This window comes from Pithys albifrons, chromosome 2, assembly GCF_047495875.1.
Source record: "Pithys albifrons albifrons isolate INPA30051 chromosome 2, PitAlb_v1, whole genome shotgun sequence".
Lineage (NCBI taxonomy): Eukaryota > Metazoa > Chordata > Aves > Passeriformes > Thamnophilidae > Pithys > Pithys albifrons.
The window spans coordinates 100,503,219-100,526,348 of record NC_092459.1 but is presented as its reverse complement, the minus strand read 5'-3'; the positions used below and the strand labels follow the sequence as shown (position 1 = coordinate 100,526,348).

Here is a 23,130-nt window from a genome sequence, read left to right as displayed (position 1 = left end):
GAACATTTGAGTTCTTAAAATGTAGAGCAGCAGAATTCTCTGTGGAAGTGACATCCTTTCTTAGAAGTATTGAACATAAGGGAATAAATTCATTATAGGAATAAAAGAACTGTCTCTTTTCTATCAAGCCTGCCTCTTTGCTTTTAACAAGAAGGTACTATTTGTCCTCAGTAGGAATCATCTTAGGGACATCCCTGAAATATTTACTGTCGTTAGCAGGCAGCTGGAATCTGGGATTCTTTGTAGGATGCATTTCACTTTCAGCTATAAGCTTCCATGCCAGCGTATCCATTTTTGACTTGCTGAATAAGTGGTTTTCTGTCTTCTGGGTGTATCCTGTCTTTCCTGATCATTAATTTACTTAAGTGGAAAATTTGGGGGTGGAAGGCCCATCTAGGGAGTTAGTTGCATTGCACAGTATGTCTGAGTTGAATTGGCACAAGGAGGAGCCAAGTGCTGTGGCTCTTGGTAAAGTTAGCTGTAATTGTGGGTTTGAAGGAAAGCAACATCGTATTTTAAGTGTTTACCAAACTTTGCAACAGACATAATGTTGAATGCACACATGAAGATGTCCTTACAAAGTGCTGAGAGTGAAGGAAACAGGGCTAGAAAAATAACAGAAGATTATTTTGATAGTTGCTGAAAATGCATTGCTTTGAAATGTGGCATGGTTTAGTTTTACATGGAAAACAGCAGGACAGAAAGTTATTTTAGTGAATACTTGGTAAGACGGTGCTTCCTTACAAGGTATTCCTTGACAGAGGTAGGAGAGCTCTGTGAGTGTAGGTTCTGTTTCTGCTCCATTTTTCCACTGAGGAGGGACTGGATACAAAGGTTATCTTTATGGACTCTGGGCTTTCATTTTGCCCTGTGACCCCCTATGGTACAAACGCTGGCAGCTGCTCTCACAGTATGCCCTCGGGGTGGCATCTGACCTGCAGCGAGGACTGTGTGAGGGTAATGCTTGTGTGACTAGAGTGTGTTGGTAGGATTTCCAAAGGAGCCTGTGATGACCTAGAAGCATTTTGAAATAAAAGACCCGCAGATGCTTGGCTTGCCAAGAGCTGGTGGATTACGCTGGCTGTGCCATCATGTAGAGGGCAAATGGTTTCTTAGAATGTCTGGTGGGAGTGTTAATTTAAGTGAAAGTGTAATGGGTCACTGAGCTAGTACAGACCTATATATATAAATATATATATATATATGTATTCTGTGTTATTCAAGCAGAAAGAGTTTAGAAACCCTAAATCCAGTGCCTTAAGTGACAGCAGCTTAAGTAGGCCTTTCAGCAGAGGTGCTTTTACAAATGTACCCTTTGGCCTTTTTTCTCTTCTTGTTCCTTTCTCCCCAAGACACAAGCTCCAAACATCCCCTCTCTTCTGCTGAAACAAAAGTTTGTGTCACTGTGCAGGGTACTGAACAAGTACACCAGTCCAAGTGAGAAGTAACTTCACATTTTAATTAACCTGACTTCCAATCTGATGAAGGAAGTCACTTTAAGCTGGTCTTTCCAATAGAGTCTGTGTTCATCACATTGCGCCTGTTTTTCCCCTACATCCATTGAGTGGTACTTGAGGTATCTGGCAATTTACACAACTCTGTGATTTTAAAGGAAAAGGGACATGAGAAACAGTTGGAGATGAGGTATCTAAAATGTAGTTAGCTGTAAGCCCCTCAGCAATAAAACCTTCCCCTTTCATGTCTGACATGGACCTCCTAAAGAAGGAGGTTCTTGGATCATGGTCAGTTGAGGAAGGCCAGCAAGGCAGGGAGGGCACCCCTCTGTTCTTTCTGGTGAGTCCCTACCTGTCCTTTAGCTAGCATGATTACCCCTTTGATGGAAAGAATACTCACAGGTAGAGGAGGAATATGTAGATAAGAAGACTTTTTTCTCTTTCATGTAGATTTTTCTTCTGGGTGCAGTTGCTTGAAAGGCAGATGGATGTGAGCACTTTATTAGATGGTATGTAATGCTGCTTAGGGAGGAACTGGTTGTGGCTGTTATAAAACAGAAGTGTGTAAACCCTTCTGAAAGTGAAAATGAGAGTGAGGGACAAGAAATAGTTTAATTGGAAAGGATCCTTTTTAACTGTTAAAGGGAAAATTACTAATGCCAGAAGTCTTCTACAGAAAAATTCACGGTCTTCCCTTCCAAGTAATAATGTTTATAGCAACGCTCAGTGGATGCTAAATGTGATGGAACTTTCCAAGAGCTCCTGCTGCCTCTAGCATAAGGATTCATTTGACTTCTTTGGTGTTTGCATGAAAAAAGTCCACATTAGAACAGTTGTAGCTCTGACATGAGATCTGTTTCAATGTCTCATGAAGCTGGAGGTGTTTGCATGGAAATGAGTAACTTCTTTTGAGGGCAAAACATTCCCATTTGCAAGCTGGTTTTATGTGAATTAAGCTGTAAAGTTGCACTAGTTATTTTCTGATTTTTTTCAGACCTGAAAGTACTTTTTCCTACTGCTTTTTTGATATCCAAAATCAACATCAGGAAAGTAGGACAAAAACATTTTCCTTATTTCTGAATTTTTAGTCCCAGTGACTGTGGTTCTGAGAGTATAATTAGCTATTTGTTTGGTGACTGAGGGTAGAGTTGGTAATTAACACTTTCGGTGAGTTTTGATCTTGTGTATAAAGTTTAGAATTATGAAGACAGAAATGAGCATGGCAGTTGTGTGATGGAGTCTTCATTATTATCAGTTATAATTGTTTTTTGTTATGGGAAACTGACTGCCTCATGTTTTGTCTTCTATGGATTTTCCATTTCATTATCTCTTTGTCAACACAGTATTTATTTCATAACTACCTCCTTTCATTGTATCTTCATTTTCATGTATTCATACCCTTTATGTTCCTCAAGTTCTTCCTTAGACTGCTTCTATTTTATTTATGATTATGTGCCCTTTGCTTCCTTTTTTGTATTTGAAATACAATTGAGTTTATATCATTAGATTAGATAAGATTAGAAGCTGCAGAGGACAAATTCATTATCATTATGTGACTTTGAGTATCATGTACGTTTGTCCTTGCATAAATAAGCAATAAAGAGTTGGCTTTACAGTTTGATATCCTGCAGTCTTAGTATAAAACCATAACACTGAGGTGCTTGAATATATTATAAGAAGTGGTTTTTAAACCATTGACTTTTATCTGGTTTCCTGCTAGAGCATTCTTCCCAGGAATATTCGGTGAATTTGGAGTGAAAATGTTTTCACTACCTGAACTTTCAGATCTGACAAGTAGAAACTTGTTATTTGAATTTTTGAATTAAATAGTAGTTGCCTCAACCACTAAATGCAGTACTTCCTTTTTTCATAGTAATTTAAGATAACCTTGCAAGATATTATAATAAGATATCAGTGCAAGAATCTGATTCCTGAAAGTGCAATTAAGGAAGTATCAGTCCAAATAACCTTGTCTGTGTTGAAGCTGTTCTACAGTAAGCATTTCCCTCATACATTTCCAGAAGAGTTGTTGTATTGTTAGAAGAGTCTACCTCATGGTCCTTCTTAATAGCAACAAAATATTGCGTTGTTTTAACTTTTTAAATGAGAAAAAGTAAGTCACTTAACATCCTGCAAATTAGAATACTGCTTACCAAGCAGATACTTGTGTAAGGTCAGGCTTGGTTCATTTATGGAAGGCTTCATGCTTGGGGTCAGGGAAGCAAGAACTTCTGAAGCTTTATCTGAAAAGTTGTATTAAAATCTTTATTGACTCAGGTGCTGTGATGTTTATGCTGTTCAGTTTGTCCTTATTAGCTATTGGAGGGAGCCTTAGCATTTCCTTGTGCAGCAGGAAGCAGTGATATTGCTGCCACTGTAACTCAGTAATCCTTAATCTGATACAATGTGTGAAGTCCTGGAAAAGGGCATTAGAAAGGTACATAGAATAAATACTGGCTAGAGGAGAAGGAAAAAGAGAGGCGGGAAAAGGGGCTAAAATCTGATCAGATATAACAGTAGCAGTTATGTCTTCCTCATATAGGAAGTTTTAGCACAGAAAGGAATTTACTTTTATGCAAGTACGGCTCTTTCAGAGTTCTGCTTAAGTTTAAGGGCTGAAAGTTCAGTCCTTAAGTTCTTTTCCAAGATAATTAAAAATATGTATTTGCTTTATTTTTAAGCAAACATTGTGCCTTATGCTTTCTGTCAAAAGAAGTTTTTTATTTATAAAGGCTTTTCAAATAATACTTTATTCTTAATAAGCATCGTTTTAGTGTGTTTGAGCAGGCTGTACTCTCTGTTTTTCTTATTGTTTTTAAATTTCTGGAATGTTTTTCTGCCAAGCTACTGCAGGTCTGGAGATACTGGGATAGATTTAGAGCAAGTGCCTTTCTTCCTTTAGAGCCTCTGGCAGCAGCTCCTTCCTTAGTCTGTTGCTGTGAAGAATTTTATGCCAGTGTCACAGTGCTTATTATATTTAGCTCATGTGTGTCAGGATGGTTTGGGTTTTTTGTTTTCTAACCACAATGAATCAAAAACCAGATACTGAACTGTTTGTGTCATGTGTCTGTTGCTGCATGACATGGTAGAAAAACTGCAGACCTACACTTCAGACTTGGACTGCCTTAATTCTGCATCTTTCCTTGTCTTTTGGTTGGAATAAAGATTATGTTACAGGTTGAACCTGCCCAAACACATTCTGAGTGCCTTATGGGATGATAGTCTTTAGGATACATTTTTATTGTTTTCCTTAACTTCTGTTTTGTAAATATAATGAATGTATTGGCTTTGTATTCTTTCCCTCAAATTATTATCTTTTTGTTATGATTTAAATGTGATAGGGGCCTATCTATTAAATAGAGCTGTGCTGTTAATATGTTGTAGACCTTTGCATACCTTCTCAAGGATTTAATTCCAATTAGGAAAAACTAATTTCTAATAATTATGATATTTGACCTTAACAGTCTATGATAATTTTTTTTTAAAAGAGACTGTCATCAAGAATTACACCAGCTTCATTAAAAACACAAACACTGAAGCTGCTCAGTGCGGTTTCCCGGGGAGGTAGTTTTGTTACCTCATTCTGCTGGTCCTGCCATTTCCCTGCTATTTCTATGAATATACCAACACTAAAAAATTTCTGTCCCATAAATTTTATTTTAATAAATTCTATTCTTTGCCAGTATCTACATGAATAAAAACCAGATTGCTGATTTCCCTACTTACCTTTCAAATGTGTTGCCAGAATCTTTCTGTGTTCCTGCCTGCCCAAACTGTGTCTGTCTCAGTGTATTTGTCTTCCTTCCTCCCAGTTTACACTAACTGTATCTTAGGGTGTCTTGATAAAATTAAGATGAAACCTCTAACAGGCTGGACCATTTCTGAAGATATGTGAAAAGAGAATCTAGATTTTCACTTGAACATTAAGTATGTGTCTTCCTGTTGTATGTACTGATTTCTGTGGATTAGAAAATGTTGTGTAACATTTTGGCTGTGCTTGTGTGATTCAGATCAATAAGCATTTCATAAACATATTTTGTCTCTGTTATTGCCTCCCAATTCCTTAGTACCAGATCAGTACAATGTAACATGTGTGTAAAATATTATTAGTAGCATCAAAAATATCTTTTAATCCCTCTGTTCTGGAGTGGTAAAATAATGGAATTGTTTCTGAAACAGGAAATTCCTGTTGCCCCATGAAAACAGAGTATCTTGAACTGGATTGAAGTAGTTTCTGGTATCCTGTTAGAAATTTTGACACAATCCTGGTGTAGTTCTTGGGTTCTGTTATGACTGAAACTCTCTGTTAGTGGTCTGCTTGAACAGCAGTTGCAGCAGTTATGAAAGGCAAATGTACTTTTAAGGTAAAGATGCAGCTAGTGTGTGAAATAGTTGAGTTACACGTGCTTATGTGGGAGTCATACTACAGGCTCCAACTTCATAACTTTTTAAAGTCTTGCATCAAAGTCTTTAACTGAAATGTAGGGAAAAAAGCCAGAAAATTATCAGAATTTATCTAATAAGATGCATGTGACTTATTTTATAAAAAATATTATCTTGGATCAAGTAGCTGAATTATTTACCCAGTCCGGTCTTTTCAGGCCAACTGAATTACCTGGTGCCAGAGTGAAAGGTTTCATGTCCATGCAATATCTGAGTTGAATGTAACCTCAGTAGATGTAATTTTCAGGAGAGTGGCAGAGGCTTTTTAGTAAACCTTTATTCTAATAGGTATTTTTGAACCATGATTTTATTTCAGTGAATGTTTACAACCTTCAAATCTCAGTTCTGGGTTATTAATTGTTATATTAGAGAAATGCAAGGCAGGTAGTACTTTACCACTGTTCTATAGTTTGTATACTCCTCAGTTCCAGATCCATGAGAAAAAAAGATAATTTACACAGACATTTTAAGGAATATTTTTGTTTATTAAAGGAACCAGTATTGAGTTGTCTATCAGCTTGACAGGGTGTTGGGACATTTTGTCTAGACTGTGCTTTTGCCAAGAAAGATTGGACAAGATCATCCTTATGCTCCTTTCCAACCTGGTATTCTATGATTCTGTAATCGATTTAGAACAGATCATCTCAAGCTGAGTACTAAAAATTTGATATTTAAATAGTTCCCATTGCTTTCTGGTGCTTCAACACAGAATAGGCAACTGTCTTTGAATCTGTGAAAAGACTATTGTTAGACATAGGGGTAACTTTGCTTATTTAGGAAGCATTGTTTTCTCATAGTACTTGGAAATGGTGTTGATAATGTAAAGAACTGTGAAAAAACATCTTCATTTCTTAAAATAAACACCCTGCTCAAAACCATTTGACTGGTGGTGAGTTCAGAAAAGGCACTGCTGGGTGGAGCTGAGGCACCAATTAGGAATGGTATTTGATTCCACACTTTGGAGTAAAATTGAGTAAAACTTTTACTTTGTTTTTTACTAAGACTTACCCTGAAGCAGATCAGCTGTAACACGTGTCCAAAGAAAGTTTTTTGTTAACTCTGCTTATGTATCATATTAATAAATAATTTATAGATGCAATAGATCTACTTACTAGTTTAAGTTCTGAATTGCTGTTCCCTGCTTTAAAATATTTGATTCCCAGAGAGAGGAAAGCAGTGCTGAGTCTCATCCAGACAGCAGTGATTAATACTTGCATTCATCAAGTCACGTTAGTTCAAATATCCATCAACTATGTAAAAATTTGTGTCAGAATGAGCTAAAACTGTTTGTTATGTGAGTTCTGAAGTGCACCTTCTGTAACCTTAGTGTAGCCAAAGACTTACTGTCAGACTCCTCTTCAGCCATTAGGTGCACGGGAGCCAACTAATTCTACTTAAACAGGAGAGCAACAATGAGATTAAATGTAGGTTAAGTGACTGAAAATAGCAGCTTTGATCCTCCAAGTGACCAGCAATTTAAACGGAGGAGGAGACTAGACAGCAAACAGGCATGGGAGAGAGGGAAATGAGAAGGGGAGGAAGATTTGAGTGACTTTTGGAGGCTTGGGGAATGGTGTGTGTTGTACTTTTGAATGTTCCTAAATAACTGTTTGTTCTAAGGTAGTATTCTCTGACTCTCTTTTAAAATTGTGAATTCAGCCCCAGCTTTCACTGAGTAGCTGCAGTTCTTCATTCGAATCTATCTTTAATACAGCACTTGTCATTTAGACACACAAAATCAGTCATATCTTTAATAAAATTAGAGATAAGCAGTGCTGTAAAGTGCACAGTTTCCTACTATATATTTTTTCATTGTAACTTATTGATATTCTGTTGTATTCAGTGATACAAGCTAAAAATTACAAAGTTGGAATCACTTTCCATGGTTTTCTCTGAGATGTGGCCTTCTGGTTCAATTTGACTCTTGCCTGAGTACAAGTTGATTCTTATATTCCCCTTCAGCTGTCTGCACCGGGGGAAAAAGAGCTGTCAGCATTTTAAAGACTAAAAATTTATTTGATAAACTCCTTTCTGCAGTTACTTAGTGTGACAAAGCACTCACGCAAAAAATGGTTGTTAATAAATAGTCAGTGGGCAAGCTAGGAATTTGAAGCACGTTCTCATATGGCTCATATCCTGCTTTTCCCTGGTTTCTCTCCTTTGCATTGTACTTCCATACGTGTTTACGCTCTACAGCAAAGAAAGGTCAAACAACTGGTCCTTCTGAGGAGAAAAAAAACCCAGACTGTTTCACACCTTGCTTGGTATCCTGTAGTGAGATGAAGGATGATCGACTCTGTTTCTTACAGAATTCTCACCCGGATTTTCTCCGAGAGGGTGGAAGAACCCAAGTGTAAGGAGCTCAAGTGAAAATCCAAAACCCTCATTATATAGGCCAGAAATCTCTTATGTTGAACGCAATTTTAGTGTCAAGAAAGGAAAACACCCTATTGTCTCAAAATAGCAAAATAAGAGAAAAAAGTCTTCTAAGAAGTGGGAGAACTGTTTTTCAGATCTGAAAGGAGTTTTCCCACTCCTGGGAAGTCTCCTGACCCACCTTGCGGTCCCACTTAACATGGCCAGAAACAAACCTGTACAATTTCACACTGAGTTAGCTTTACGGAACAAAAAAGGTAATGCCAAATAATAAAGTAAAATGTATCTTCTTTTACCAGTTGGAGCAGGGCTTCTGACTGAAGTGATTCATTCCCAGCTTCCCTTGTATCCAGGTTTGGGCAGAGCCAGTTTTCTGGCATGGCTATGGCGGTGCTGGGCATTAGGGCTGGCTCTCAGCAGGCAAGTCCCTGTCAGCACTCTGGGTGTGAGCAACTAGGCATGATGGTAGCCTTTCACCCTTTAAGAAGTTATTGTGGATTCCTGAGTGATATAGTAAAGAAAAAATTACAGCCTGACAGGTGGGAGTATTTTTGTTTCTTCTTTTCTGTTTTCCTTACGGATTTATAGCCATTTACGTCCCTCTTCAGCTCCTTCAAATGGTGGGTTTTTTCCCCCCTGTCTGTGTGCTGTCCTCCCAGTGGAGGACTTGGTTGAGAATTTCATGAGAGGGTCATGGTGTGATTTCTGACCTGCCTGTGGGGTGTCAGTGGGAAATGATGCAGTCCTGTTGCTTCTTTTCAGTGCACAGCCTTTGTTTCACAGACTATTCTGAGTTGGAAGGGACCCACAAGGATCATCAAGTCCAACTCATAAGTCAGTGGCCCACATGGGATTGAACCCATGACCTTGGCATTATTACAACCAAGTTTTAGACAACTGAGCCTTGCACGTGTACAGTCCGGTAAGGCACTCGCTCTTTCCTTGCTGCCTCCAGCAAGGCTTTGATTCAGCCTATGTCAGCATCAGTCAGGTTTGTGGTTGTCATGGAATGATTAATAACATGGAATAACATAAATTTCCAGTGAAATACATTTTTAATTCCTTCCCTTGCATACATATATAGGTGTTCTTTATCTCTTTTTTCCTGTACCTAAGAACAGTCACTGCTTTGCATTTCTTGTGTTCAGTGGCAGTATCTTCTGCTGTATTTAACAGCCTGTGATTAAAATTCCTTCAATAGAGTTATTCACTGATTTATTGTGACTTTTTTTTGGCAGATAACTGAAGGTAATAAATACAATGCCATGTTTGCAATGCAATAAAAAACACGTTCATGGTGAGGGGAAGCAGGAGAGATTATCCTAAATTTAGTTTTATTATGTCAGGAGTAGTAGGTTCTTTGCTTTCCACTATTCTACTTCTTAGTTACTCACTAGGAAGGAATCTTCTTTCCTATTAGCATTTAACCTATATGCTGTTAATTTAGGGCACAGTCAAGTAGAAGGCAGATTTGGAAAAGCTATGCTTTTGTCTTGTTTTTAAATAGCCTCCCCCTCCCTTCTCCCCTTCCCCCCCCCCTTTTTTTTTTTTTGGGCGGGGTAGATTTTCTTAACAGCACTGACTTCCATTAAAAAATCTGCTGAATAAACCTTTATTAGGTGAAGGAGGAAAAAAGCAAAGGTTCTGTGCAACACATTAAAATGGCTGTATAGTAATGTTTTCAGAAACATTCTTCTTCTGGGCAGTCTTTCAAAAAATATGTGAAATCTAAAGCCCTCGTAGCCTGGGAGAAGAGCAGTAAAACATATAGGATATAACTGTTTCTTCACATATTATGAGAGCTATGGCAAATATTTGAGATATATATATTTGTTCTCTTGGGATGGCATTGGTTTTCTTCTCCTTGTAAACTATTTCTTTTTGGCCTCCAGGGTTTACTTGCAGCTTTGCATCTTATCTATGTTCTGTTTCCCACATAACTCAGGAACAACAAACAATTCATTTAAATTTTTGTAATGTGCCCTCTATTCCTGAATATTTTACGTGTCTCTAAAATATGTTCTACATTCTTCTGTGTGTTTCCCTCTCTCCCTTTAATGTATTTTTTATAGTTTATTGTTGCTGATCAAATAAATGGATGGGAAAGGGATAAGATCAACCTCATATTAACACTGTGTATCTTTCTGTTGGAAAAATGAAAAGCATCAAGTGATTTCAGAACTCATTTCTGTACAGATCTCCCTTTCCCTCACCTCCCATTATTCTCAGTATATTTATATCTGTGGATTTATTCCCGGAGGAAGATAGAAAAGGGTAAAGGAAGAGTTGCTGTGGGATACAGTATGTACCCAGCAGGTTAGTTTGTTTCTTTACCAGTCCCGGAAATTTTCTAGTTGATTTGCAACTAATAGCTTGCTTTAAGCTCAGGCCACTTACATGTGTCCTATATAGATACACATACAAAGACATAGATAAGAATATATATTAAAAACTTGTTATGTTGTCCAGACAGCTTCTGAGTGAACATTATTCTGTGGATTACTTTATTAGTATCATCAGTGCATTTTAAAAAAATGAATATGTAAATTTTTTTGACTGTGATTATCAAAACCCATTCAAGTCCTCAGTTTGTGCTGTCTGATTTACTCTCAGAATTATTCAATGCCATCAGCTGTTTCAGAGCCTGTGTATGGTTGTCCTGAAATGCACAGAGCAGAGACTGTATATCCAAAATGAGAATCAAAAGGAAATAAAACCTTTTTCTGCCTAGAAATATGTGTTAAAGTCCTCTAGCATAGGTAGTAATTTACTGTGCAACAGCTGGGCATGTTCTGGATTCCTTGTTAGCCTCTTCTTTCAGGATTTCTTTGACAGATGGCACTCACAGATGGACATAACATTCTTAAGGAGCTTATTCTTTCTACTCCTTTACTTGCCAGTAAGTCATGATACTATTAGAAATCTAAAAGCTTTGACATGAATTAGCCTTACTTAGTAGACTTTAATTTTTTAATCTTTAGAATATGCTGCAGGGTAGTACTGCTTGTGGAGTTCGTAATCTGTTTACTTAAGTTCTTAAAGCCAAAATGGAATTCCTATAAAGTTGATATGACAAATATATTGTCATTTTATTGGGGGCTTTTTTAATTATCTTGATAATATTTTTTATTACTATCTTTTAGAGGAAAAGAGTAGAATGGTACAAAAGAGTACAGTTCAACAGCCCAGACGCACCTCTGTCAACTGAAATTCAAACAAGTTGCTTGATATTTATTCGAACTACGTTGAAATCTTAACTGAATAAACCTAATATTTAAAGGTGGCTGGTCAGTGAATCGTGTTTCTACCATCAGCTTAAATTAGTTTGGATTTAGTAAGTCTTTTAAAGTATCATCTAATGGACTGCCTCAAAAAAAAAGACCTAACTGTGTTCAAGATACTGGAATGCACTTCTGTGGTAAGTTCTTTGTTTGTCATGTACTTAGCATCATTTCTCAATATTCATGCAACTTGGGGCTTGGACTCGAAGGCCATTATTCTCTCCAGTGTTGACTCAAATGGCCATTTTCTCTGATAAATGTTGTTGGTGTGGAGTTTCTGTTGAGGAATGTGACACTGTAAGCAGAATGAGCAGATCCAAAAAAAGCATTGTGACAGCTGGGCAGGTTAGAGAGGCGAAAATAGTGAGTGCCTTCAGCCAGGTCCTCTGCTGTGTGTATTTGTAGCTTACTAGAAAATTAGAAGAGCACCAGATGGAGATCGACACATGAATTCAGGGGGGTTTTTTTGTTTGTTTTCTAAATTCTGTGTAAATCAAATGTGTCCAGCTCTTCCTTTGCAAAGAGTACATAGCCTACCAGTGCACAACTTCTGGTTCATGGCCTGTTTTTAACTGTGGGGTTTTCCCTCCAGGGCCCCTCTTGTGTAGGCTGCTTGCTGGGTGAGCAATCAACTCCTTGCAATCATATTTTTCCCAGAGGCTCCTTCATTTCAAGTTACTATATTTTCCATGTAGGCACAGTTGTTAATCACATAAGGATATAATTTCAACACCTATTTTGAATCCTTCTACCTGCAAGGACTTGGGTTCTGAAGAACCATCTATAACCAAACAGTCCTAATGTAAATCCTTTTCTTTTGCATATATTGAAGTGCTCTGTTCTAAGGAATGTATATTCCTGGGAATATTCTTCCATAATAATAAAAACCCATGCATATAGTTACTACATGTTTACAAAACAGTTTAGTTAATGAAAGCATTGTGAGAAAAGCAATTCATGCACTGGAATATGAGATTCAAATAAGTACTCCAGCAAGGACAGTGCCTAGTTTGCATTTTCAGCAAATTCCATATGTATTTTGCCACCTAAAGGCGTTGCTGTAAGCCTTGCTTTTCTGCTAGCTGATGTAAGTATATATGCACACATATGTGTGTGCTGATGCCATTGTTATGGGGAGATGAGTGTCCTCTGATAGCCAAGAGTTCTTAGCGCAGAGAAAACCTGTGTGACCGAGCAGTGATGTGGGTGGCTGCTCATGGAGTGGCATCTCATGGCTTGAGGCCAACGCTGCCAGCAGTGATTATCTTAACAGTGTGAACAATGTCAGAGACTAACCTTGATTACTGAGCATTTTTGGATGAATAGGGATTTGCTGTTAGTCACACTTCAGAACAGGAAAAGGAAATTTTTAATTTTAACCAGTTTTGTTGAGTGTGACTGCTACTAAATGCTGAAGTATAATCAAGGTAAGTTTGTGATTTTACCTGCCATATCCTTGTAGAGTTGAGAGAGAGAGAGGGACTTTGCCAGTTTTTGTTTCATGAACTGCAATTTCCCAGTGCAGAAGTAGGCATGTTATTGATGCTAAGGCTAAAGACACATTCTGTCTTGAGCCACAGCAACTCAGAGGTAGATACGCTGCTACTGAACCTGTAGAATCTTGGTGTTACTGCATTTCAGAATTCTATTTGGGAAGCTGTGATACAATATACCTAAAATGTTATTGAAATGAAATTGAAAAGGCAGTTCTGGTCATAATTTTAGAATCACAGAATGGTTGAGGTTGAAAGGGACCTCTTGAGATCCCCTGGTGCAGCCCTTCTGCTCAGAGCAGGGCACTGAGAGCAGACTGCCGAGTGCCACGTCCAGTTAGATTTTTGAGTAGTCCTTTCCAATTAACCATAGTTCTGGATAGACGTTGATCAATGAATGGCATTGCACCTACAGAGCTTTAGCGTATTGTGCTGCAGTTATGTTACACCTTGTCTTGTTTCATGTAAGAATATTTGTTTCCTGAGTGTTGTCTCCTTTTCTACAAATTGCGTTCAGTTAGTAGAAATTTTTAGTAATTTCCTATGTTGATGTTCAGACTTCTCAAACCAAATACTTGTTTTTCAGATTGATTTGAAACATTCCTGTTTTGTTTCTCCGATTTTTTGTTTGCACATCCTTCAAAATCTTTGTGCTTGTGCCTCAAGTATTTTACAGCTGGAGAGATCTTTATAAATGGCTATTTGAAACTATTAAAATACTCAGAAAAGAAATACAGTGCCAAGCTTTCACATTTCTAGGGGTGCATTTTTACTCACCAATACTATTCTGTGCAAGATCAATGCATTATTAAACATTTAAGTGTTCAGTACTTTGTGTGTCCCCGATTTTATATTTGAGTCCTTACAAGGTTTTTTGTCTCATACTTTATGTGTGCCAGATTTTATATTTGAGTCCTTAAAAGCTTTTTTGTCTAATATTCGTAACTCAGCCACAAGACAAGACCAACTTGAGGAAAGTTACAAACTTCTATATTCTTCATCTACTGCAGGAGGCCGATTAATTTTGGGGATTTTTTCTTTCATTTTTTTTTTAACAATTTAGCTATTTCAATTAACTTCCTTTTTTTGTTTGAACTTTTACCAGTTCAGAATGCATTGAATATCAGACTTTCTCTTACATCCATGATCGATTGCCATAAGGAATTGTCTTTCTGATAATGTCTAGCACTGCTTTATTCTTATATCATTGGTTTAAAATTACATCTTTAAATCAGCCTTGCAAGGTACTAAATTTACAATGGTTATAAAATGGCACAGCATATTCCTGACTTTAGTCTGTAAAACTGACAAGACAATAGAAATAATCCTCAGGCATCACAAGTGACTTTGCCCTGTCATCTCTTTAACATACTACATGAGGGGCCTGACCTGGATGTGAGGATTTTCTCCATAGGTACCTGGTTCTGTCAGTTGTTTAGCATTTTAGGTGAAGACAATAATAGTACAGGGAATATGTATCTGCCAAGCACTTACCCAAAAGAATTTTTCAAATCGCCCCTTTTACTTATTTTTTTAAAAGAAGGGAAAAATGGATATAAGCAGCTTTTAAAAATAATTATTCTTGGTTTAGAACTATTATTGTGTTTGAGAAATCCATTACTTGAAAACTAATACATATGCACAGAGCCCACAGGGAGACATTTTTCTGAGGTAAATTAATTCTAGGACATTATAATATGTTGTGGTAGAGCATATATTTATAAGCCAGTAACTACACTCTGTTCAAGTGTTCAGGAATGAATGTGAGTGCCTGAACAAACTCAAGATGTATATATGTTGGCTGATGTACTTATTCCCTGTTGTTTGTTATTATTTCCTTTATTAGCATTTGAAACTCTTAAAGAACATTGGATAACTTAAGGTAAATACTATGTTGTGTCCAGAATACTGATCTGAGTGGCAAAAATGAAAGACTGTAAAGAAAAGGACTGGGAGAGGACTTGGAGAGGTCAGCTAATACTTTTCTTCTGCTGCAAGGCGAGATCAAACTTACAGCTAAACCAGTCTTGACAGATGTTTGTCTATCTGGTTTAAAAAAAAAAGTGATGAAGATGGTGAAGTTTCCTGAAGCCATTTGTTCCAGTGTCCTACTGTCATTACTATGAAAGTGTTCTCTAATGTCTCACCTGGATATCTTTCATTGGTATTTAAATTCACTACTGGTTATGTTACCCACACTCAGTGTGGATGAGTATTCATCTTAGTCTTTTTTGCATTATATACTTCAAGTCTTTGTTGCAAATTCTTTGTAATAAAAGAGGGTTGTAGTTACCTTATTTTTAATGAAAACAGAAATTATTTCTCTGTTTCTGGATTAGAGATTAAAAAAGGTACACTTTGATTGAATGTATAGTCTGATTCTGTGTGTGATGTAGCACATGATGTACATGTGCAGTCCCTGTAGTACATGGAACCTTGACTTTTGTATTGTCTTTCATTTAGTTTTGTGATAAGTACTAAGAATAGAACCTGGCTAGGATGTGTAACAGTATAAAATATAAAATCGTACACACTGATCAATAAATAATGAGTGTATTATATCTAGAACCTTTATTGTCTTCGTTTGATTGATGTTTCTTAGTAAGTGATGAGAATCTGTCCACTGAATGTAATGAGATTTAGAGGAATCTCCTGCTGCTGAGAGTAGAGAGATGCTTTTAGTAGAGGTGAATTACTGGGTGTACTTACTGGAACAGCACCTACATAATGATGTATTATCAAGAGTTAAAGAGTAAACAAGTGAGTTTTGCAGTATTAAGATACTGTTAAGAAAAAAATAATTATAAAATAAGGTTGTTTATAGCAATTTTTTTTCCCAGTAGTTGCTTTGCTTATTAAGAATTAAATTCTAAAGTGTTCAGTCTTTGGCTATTGCTATTGACTTCAAGGTTATATGTAAGGCTACTGCATCTTCAGTTGAAAACTTTGGCTTGTCAGCTTTACATGAAGCAGGTTTTGTTTAGTATACAAACATTCTGCAACTGTTCAAGTGCTATGTAAATAATAAGGCTATGATCAAAGTTATTTAAATCATTTTGGTTTCAATCGAAATACGCACTTTTTGGATTTCCCCCAGAAGTGGAGGAGTGGCTGTTTAGCAGGAGGCGGCACAGCGGAGTCTTGATAAGAGGCACAGTTAATGAGGTACAACATATTCCAGTTTTCTCATGCTGCTATCTTGTGCAGCCTATCTTTCTGGGATTACTAAAGAATAACTGCCGACTGGCCAAATCTAATTTGGCTCAGTGCACATCAGTCTTTCTGCCAGATGGAGTGTATTTCTAGTTTTGCTCATTAGAATTCAGATAAACCTCAGCTGGCAGAATATGGCAACGTTTACTGTGATGTTACCCAGTCCACTGTAATGGAAAACAGAAATAGCCTGCTGGACATCAATGTCCATATACATTTGACTGTGAAAAAAAGACATCATTTGATGAGAATTCTTGATGGAAATACACCAGTTGTCACTCTGGGTGTCTAAAGCAGGCTGTCCGTAGGGCATCACTGGATACCTTAAAAACATTTCACAGGCAACAAGTTTTCTCATTTCATTGGAGTGCTGCCAAAACCAAATGTCTTCATTTTTATCATGGATGTAGCATTTCTGTATGAGAGAAAAGAGGAGTGTGGAAGAAAATTCAGCCTGAAACAACAGAAGGGAGTGAAATAAACAGCTCGCCAAATTTCTGTCCTGACTAAGGATAATCCTGTGTTCTGAAGGAATTTTGGATAAAAAGTCCAGGCATTCTGGCAGTAAGGCCTTGGTTATGTGGTTTGTTTGTTTGTTTGTTTTTAGAGTAGGTAACTTGGCAAAGAATAACATTTCTTGTTTTTAGAGTGAATAATTAAAATCATTAATGTCTGCTTTTAACTTTTTGATTTATACTTTTGGGGAATGCTGTTGTACGTACAATGAGAAAATAATGCTATGATGTCTTCATTTAGTAGTAAGTTGTCTGGATCAGTTTCTCTGTCCCAACAGTTACACCTGAAACTAATCTGTTTTTCTCAAATGCTGGTGTTTCAATTTGCATTGGTGGCATTAAAAAAACACTGTTTGTGTGAAGATTTCATGGAAAAATAATTTAATGTAAGCTATTTGCTTAGTTCTTTACTCTTCAAGGATAGCATGTCTTGGGGCAGGTTTAGGAAAATTAATTTCCATGCTCTTCTAATATTAACATTAGAAATAAATTTTTTTTCTCCAAATTATCCCTCTTTTTATCTATTGGGCTGAAATAAACTGGTAGCTCAGCTATCAAATTGCTCCTTTGATTTCGGACAGGTCCATTCTTTCTTCAGACTCAGTTCACATTGCAGTTCTGGGGTTAGGATGGCATAAGTCCCTTATTGTAATTTCTGCTGTATTTTTAAGATCTCAGCTGTGTACACAAGGACTGTTCATCAGCATCTGAAATATTTATTCCAAGGAGGACATGTTGAATATATTGAGAGGTGCCCCCTTGAACCATCCAGCCTCCTTTTCTTGATCTTGCAGAGAAGGACTCGCCTTTTCCTCCATTTCTATCTCATCATTTGTGTTTTGAAAAAAAAAAAACACACCAAACCCCAAAAATATGGGTGAATGACGACAGTAAGCAAATTCTGCATCGTAACTGTGCAGGTACCAAAAAGAGGAATCCCTACTGGTCATAAATCCTTTAATGCCAGTAGAGTTTTTAATCATATAAATTTAGAACATATGAGCCTGTGGGTTGATCCATTGGCACAATCTTGAGTAGTGTCTGACACGAGTGCTGCTCAATCATTCTGTTACAGTTCTTGAAATACATGTCCCTCTAGTTCTGTTGCATCTTCCTTTCTGTTTGTCTGGTCCCTGCCTCCATGGGGCTGCCCTTGAAACAAAATTGACTTATGATTCTTCTGGAATCTGTTGCTCCCTGTTCTGTAGACCTGAGGATCTCCATGTGGTCTTGTGAATAATAGAGTAACATTGATCCAGTGTTTGAAAGAATGACATAGGTGAACCTCAGGAACCCACATGCTTTGAAACCATAAGAGGATCAATAATTCAATTTGTAAGGAACTTAAGGGACTTTTCTAGTCCAAATTTCAAAATGCAATACCTCACGATTCCTTAGGTTTCATTTAGTATCAGAAATGAATCCAGGAAAAAAATACATTCTCATGTACTAAAAATTCTTTTTTAGTTTATTTTACAGCTGGAATGTGCTATGGATTTAGCATGTCTCAGAGGGAATACTTTTTCTTGAGTCGTACTGAACAAATGAAATTCTACTCTGGCTCATTAACAGAGAAATCAAAATAAATGGCAATAATCCAGGTATCTGCTGTAGTTCTATTTCAGAATGTTGTTTATATTAACACAGTTAGTATGTAAAATGTTTGGGGTTTAATTACAGCTTAAAAAAGTAAACAGTTTTAAAGAGAGGTGAGCGATGTCATCTGGGTAAACATGCCAGTCTGAAAAACAGACCAAGAACCAAGAAGCATTATGAAAAAGGATTCATTAAAGATTTTTCAGTTGGTTTTTTTTCATAAGGTTTTGCACTCTTTTTCTGTGCAAGTGAAGTATTCAGTATTACTGTTCTTTCCTGTTGCAATCTCCAGAAGCAGTGCTGATTTTCTTATATAGTCAAGAGTAAAAAACCTCCCGGAAAGTAGAAGTCATTCCTGTATGCTGTCTTTAAATGGACATACGTCTTTTTAAGGAAGTTTATTTGATCCAAACTTCTAATTCTTTTGGCAGTGGTAAATTACTCTTTTAGGAGGAAAAGAAAAAAAAAAGAGCAGAACAGCTATCTTTGCTCAGTTCTCCTGCTCAGGTGGCAGTGCTACAGAAAAGTTGATAAAAGGAAGATTTGAATTTGAATGTGCTGATTGCCTGTGTTACCTTAATTCACTGTGGAGCACATACAAAGAACTTGTACCAGCTTGATTTGTGCCAGGTCCGCCTCTGTCCCCTTGCACATTGTGCTTCCTGCAGAAGCTGCTCTCAGGGTAGGGCTCAGCTGTCTGGGACTTGGTCAAACTCAGGGGCTCCAGAGGGCACAGTGGTGTCACAGCAGTTGCCCTAATTCAATACTTGCTCCCACTACAAATGTGGTTCATAAAACACCTTTCAAATACTTTTAATTCTTGAAAGTGAGTTGTTATTATTTCATATTTCAAGTAAGTAGAACTTTTTCTGTGATTACAGTGAACTAATTATAGAGTTATTAGAGTACAGGGGCTCCACAGCCTTCTGGCCAGATGATGTTAGATGCTTGACTGAGCACCAGTGTTCTTGTTGAGTGATGTTTAAATGGTTTGCCCACAAACCCCCAGTAACTCTTATCTATGGACATTCAGCCCAGTGGTCTGTTCACTAAGCCATGTAACTTTTCATTATTTGCTCATTACTTTTGCCAGATTTTAGGTACCTGCTCTGGAATTTTCCCTCCTTAGTATTTGCATGAAGCATTGTCAATTCTTTCCAGGAACAAGATAAAGAAACATGCATTGCTTTTTACCTATATAGATTTTCAGTTAATAAAATAATTGTTACAATCCCACTGGGAAAATCTGCTCTGGATATGGAGACTTTTGAAATTCAGGACACAATCCTTCTTGAGTCATAGATGTATTTTCATTCCTCTACCTCCCACCTAGATACATTCATGCTATAATTTCCCCTGCAATATGCCAGTTGTTACAAGTTTCAAACAACTGTATGCAGAGTTTGGTCCCTAAAGACTTCTCCCTAAATACTGCTGTAGCTGTGCACTGTTTCAGAGGTGTAAGAATGAAGCAGTTTTGGGGGATGGTGGGAAATGGACACTGGACACAGTGTGGGACTCTTCGTTGCTAATACTTCTTTTGCTTTTGGTGCCAAAGAGGACTGCTATACAAATTGGACAAAAATTTGACTTGAGGAAAGAGGATAGTAAAGATTAGAGGAATAGGAACTCAGTGGGAATGAGAAGGGAATCTGGGATGTGATTATGTGGAAATAATGACTGTTGAGAAGGGAGGAGGGAATAAAAAAAGGATTAGTTGAATGTGTACATGCAGGGAGACAAGACTTGGGAGTGAAGAAGCTGAGAATGAAAGGAGGATATAAAAGGGAGGAAATTTGGGATTGATAGTCTGTGGAGGATTGGACATCTCAGCTTTTGAGGTGAGTTTAGGAGGGATAGAGATAAAAGTGCAACTGAGATACAAGCAGAAAGAACCAGTGCATAAGGTAAAGAAACTGGGATAAGCAGGGGAAGGTGGAGTGAATGTGAAGAGAGATCATACTCTGTTTAGAACAGGAGACAGAAGTGTTTTTAACACTAAAGGAGAGTCACCAAATGTCATTCAAAACAAAAACCTGGAACAAGATCCGTCATTCTGATGCAGTCTAACAGCAGCAGGCTCAGTAGAGGTGCAGGGTTTAAGACATTTTTTCCCATAATCACCACCTTCGCACTCTTCAGTTACGCTAGCAATAATTACTCCCCTGCCTTGTTCCCCTCTGAGGCACATAATTTTCTTTCCCTTTGCTTATAGCCTGCTCTGCTCCGCAGGTGCCAGCAATTCTTGTCTTTCAAACTTGTCTTTTATTAATGTAGTTCAGTTGAATTCAGAACAGTTGTTCGTAACCCATACCTTCTGTTACAAGAGCTGAAAAGAATTTGTGTGCATTAAGTTGGTCTCTTTGTGTTCCTTAACTGTAAAAATTGTCCTTATGAAGTTATTACTGAGCCTTACAAACATTGCTTTGCAAGAAATCTTGTTCCTCTGAGTGCATTCAGTGTTGTTTGTAGGTTTGGTTTTGCACAGTGTTGACAACACAATGAGATTTTTCATGTTTTCTGCTGTTTTGTGAGATTGAATGGGAGAGGTTGGGATGATGATGATTATTAGTGTTATTATTATTTCTCTTGGGAATGTATTAAAAGATAGAACATGGGTAAATGTAGCCTCAAGGGTGACTCATGTTTTTGTTTAGCTTGAACTAGGTCCAGCTTCTGAGAGGAACTTGATTTTAGGTGCATGTTTTTGCAGGGTTTTAAACTGAAGTTAAAATTCCAGCGCTCTCAATAGCATATGTTTGTTTTTATTTAGAAACATGTTTAAGGAATGTTTTTGGTGGGTGAATACAAAATAAACAAGACTATCTCAGTCTGAAGGTTGCAATTCTTTGGCATATTCAGTGTCAGCAAAAATCAAGTGGAAAAATGTTCTCAAGAGAGTGGACTTGGTTAATTTTTCTGATTTACTTTGTAAAAAATTTTCTTCATACTCAGTTGCAAGGTGTGACAGTGTGATTTCTTAAGTAGTGTCTGCTATATACTTTGTAAATGTTTCTGCATATTTGAAAGGTGCCCAAATTTTGTTCGTGTCACTGCCTGCTTGTATTTGGGTAACACATATTCAGAAAGTACTTTTCTATCAAACAACATACTGTCTCCATATTAATTGCCGCCACTGAGTGTGTAACAGGGCAACATCTTCATGCCATTGGTTCTATAAGGTTAGTTAAGGTGTGGTACTAATTCTTTTGCCCTTATAAATTACCAGTAAACATTGTTTATAACTCGGTTTTTATTTGGAAAAAAACAAAAACCAAACAAAGAACCAAAGCCCAAACAGCAAAACTTTGCTCTCATATGCAATGTGAATATCTTAGCGTGTGAATATTTTGAGATTGGTCTGCAAAGCAACTGTGACATTCATTTATAAGTTGTTAGGGGAATAAAATGTAGTCAGGGCTTCACTTGTTTTTAGTCTATTTTATGGGATTTGTTCATATATTTTACAAATGTTCATTGGGAAGGTATTCATAGTACTTTATTCCTACAGCCATAACTTACCTGTTGAATATAACAGATACGATAGAATAAGCACCTAATAATTTCATGTACTTCTAAAATTTAGCTTAATGGCTATTTCTAATAACTGTACTTTATTGAAAAGAAATTTCAGGGTTTAAAACTAGTTTAACAGTTGAATGGTAAGTGTGCCTCTGATAACTAAGAGATCATAGGTGTTTTCATCCTACTTATGCATACTGGGAGCATTCACTTTACCTGTATTTCAGTACACTTAGGTAAAACGTGAGATAATAAAAGGTAAAATTTGCAACATAAGGAGTACTTATCCTGTTGCCTGGTTTGAAGGATATTACCATCTGAAACTTGACCTGAATGAGACAGCTACAGAGTTTGGCCAAGCAGAGCTGCAGTAGCCTGTAAAAGGGCTTTGTGGGTCGTTTCAGCAGAAGTGTGACAGGCTTACATAGTGAACTGAGATGTACAGGAGAGAAGATGTCAGTGAAAGACAGTAAATTTAAAAATGTGTTAATCATTTCAGGGGCTCGTTGGCCTTTGTTCTATTGCAAAATCTAGAGGTTGTTTTCCAGCTCCAGTATGTGTACATCTTCCACCTCACCAAAATTCTTCATATGATTTAGAAGTTTATGTACAAAAGTTTAGAGCAAGTAAGATTCTCCTATTTACCTGTGAGGGATGAGAGGAATTTAACTATACAATTCCTACAAAAATTAACAAGCATTATATGGTTTGATTCATCTACAGCCCCTGTCATGAAGTGTCCCTAGTGCAAATTTCACCATATGATGAATGCCTGTGTTCTCTCTACTGACTTGTTGCTGGTTTTGAATGATAAGAGTGTTGTAGAGTTAATGCTTGGACTACATCTAATGCAATACATTTTTGTACTAATTCTGAAATTTATTTTAATTGCAGGGATATTAAACCAGACAACATCTTGATGGATATGAATGGACATATTCGATTAGCAGATTTTGGTTCATGTCTGAAACTGATGGAAGATGGAACGGTAAATTAGAAAGAATGATGCAGTCCTAAATACCTTTTCTTCAGTCCTTTGCTAGCTGTTAAAATGCATGCTAATAAAGGGAAAAGGTGCCTTATGTCTCAAATGAAATGGAACCGTAAATGGTATTGGTATAAATTAATCTTGGGTGAAAATATGACTGCACATTGCTTGGATTTGCAAGATATTAAAAGCTTTTTAGATACGTTTAGTCAGCTCATGAATAAATAAAGAGAGGCTGTGCTGTCAGTA

General features: G+C 37.1%; 1 protein-coding gene across 2 annotated transcripts in view; it reads left to right on the top strand.

The window, feature by feature from the left end:
- Positions 1-23,130, top strand: part of CDC42BPA (CDC42 binding protein kinase alpha) — a 187,317-nt gene that overhangs the window by 84,770 nt on the left and 79,417 nt on the right. For both annotated transcript variants that reach the window (XM_071579798.1, XM_071579794.1), the window contains exon 7: positions 22,788-22,881. In XM_071579798.1, coding sequence (XP_071435899.1) covers positions 22,788-22,881 — 94 coding nt within the window. The remainder of the gene's footprint in view (positions 1-22,787; positions 22,882-23,130) is intronic.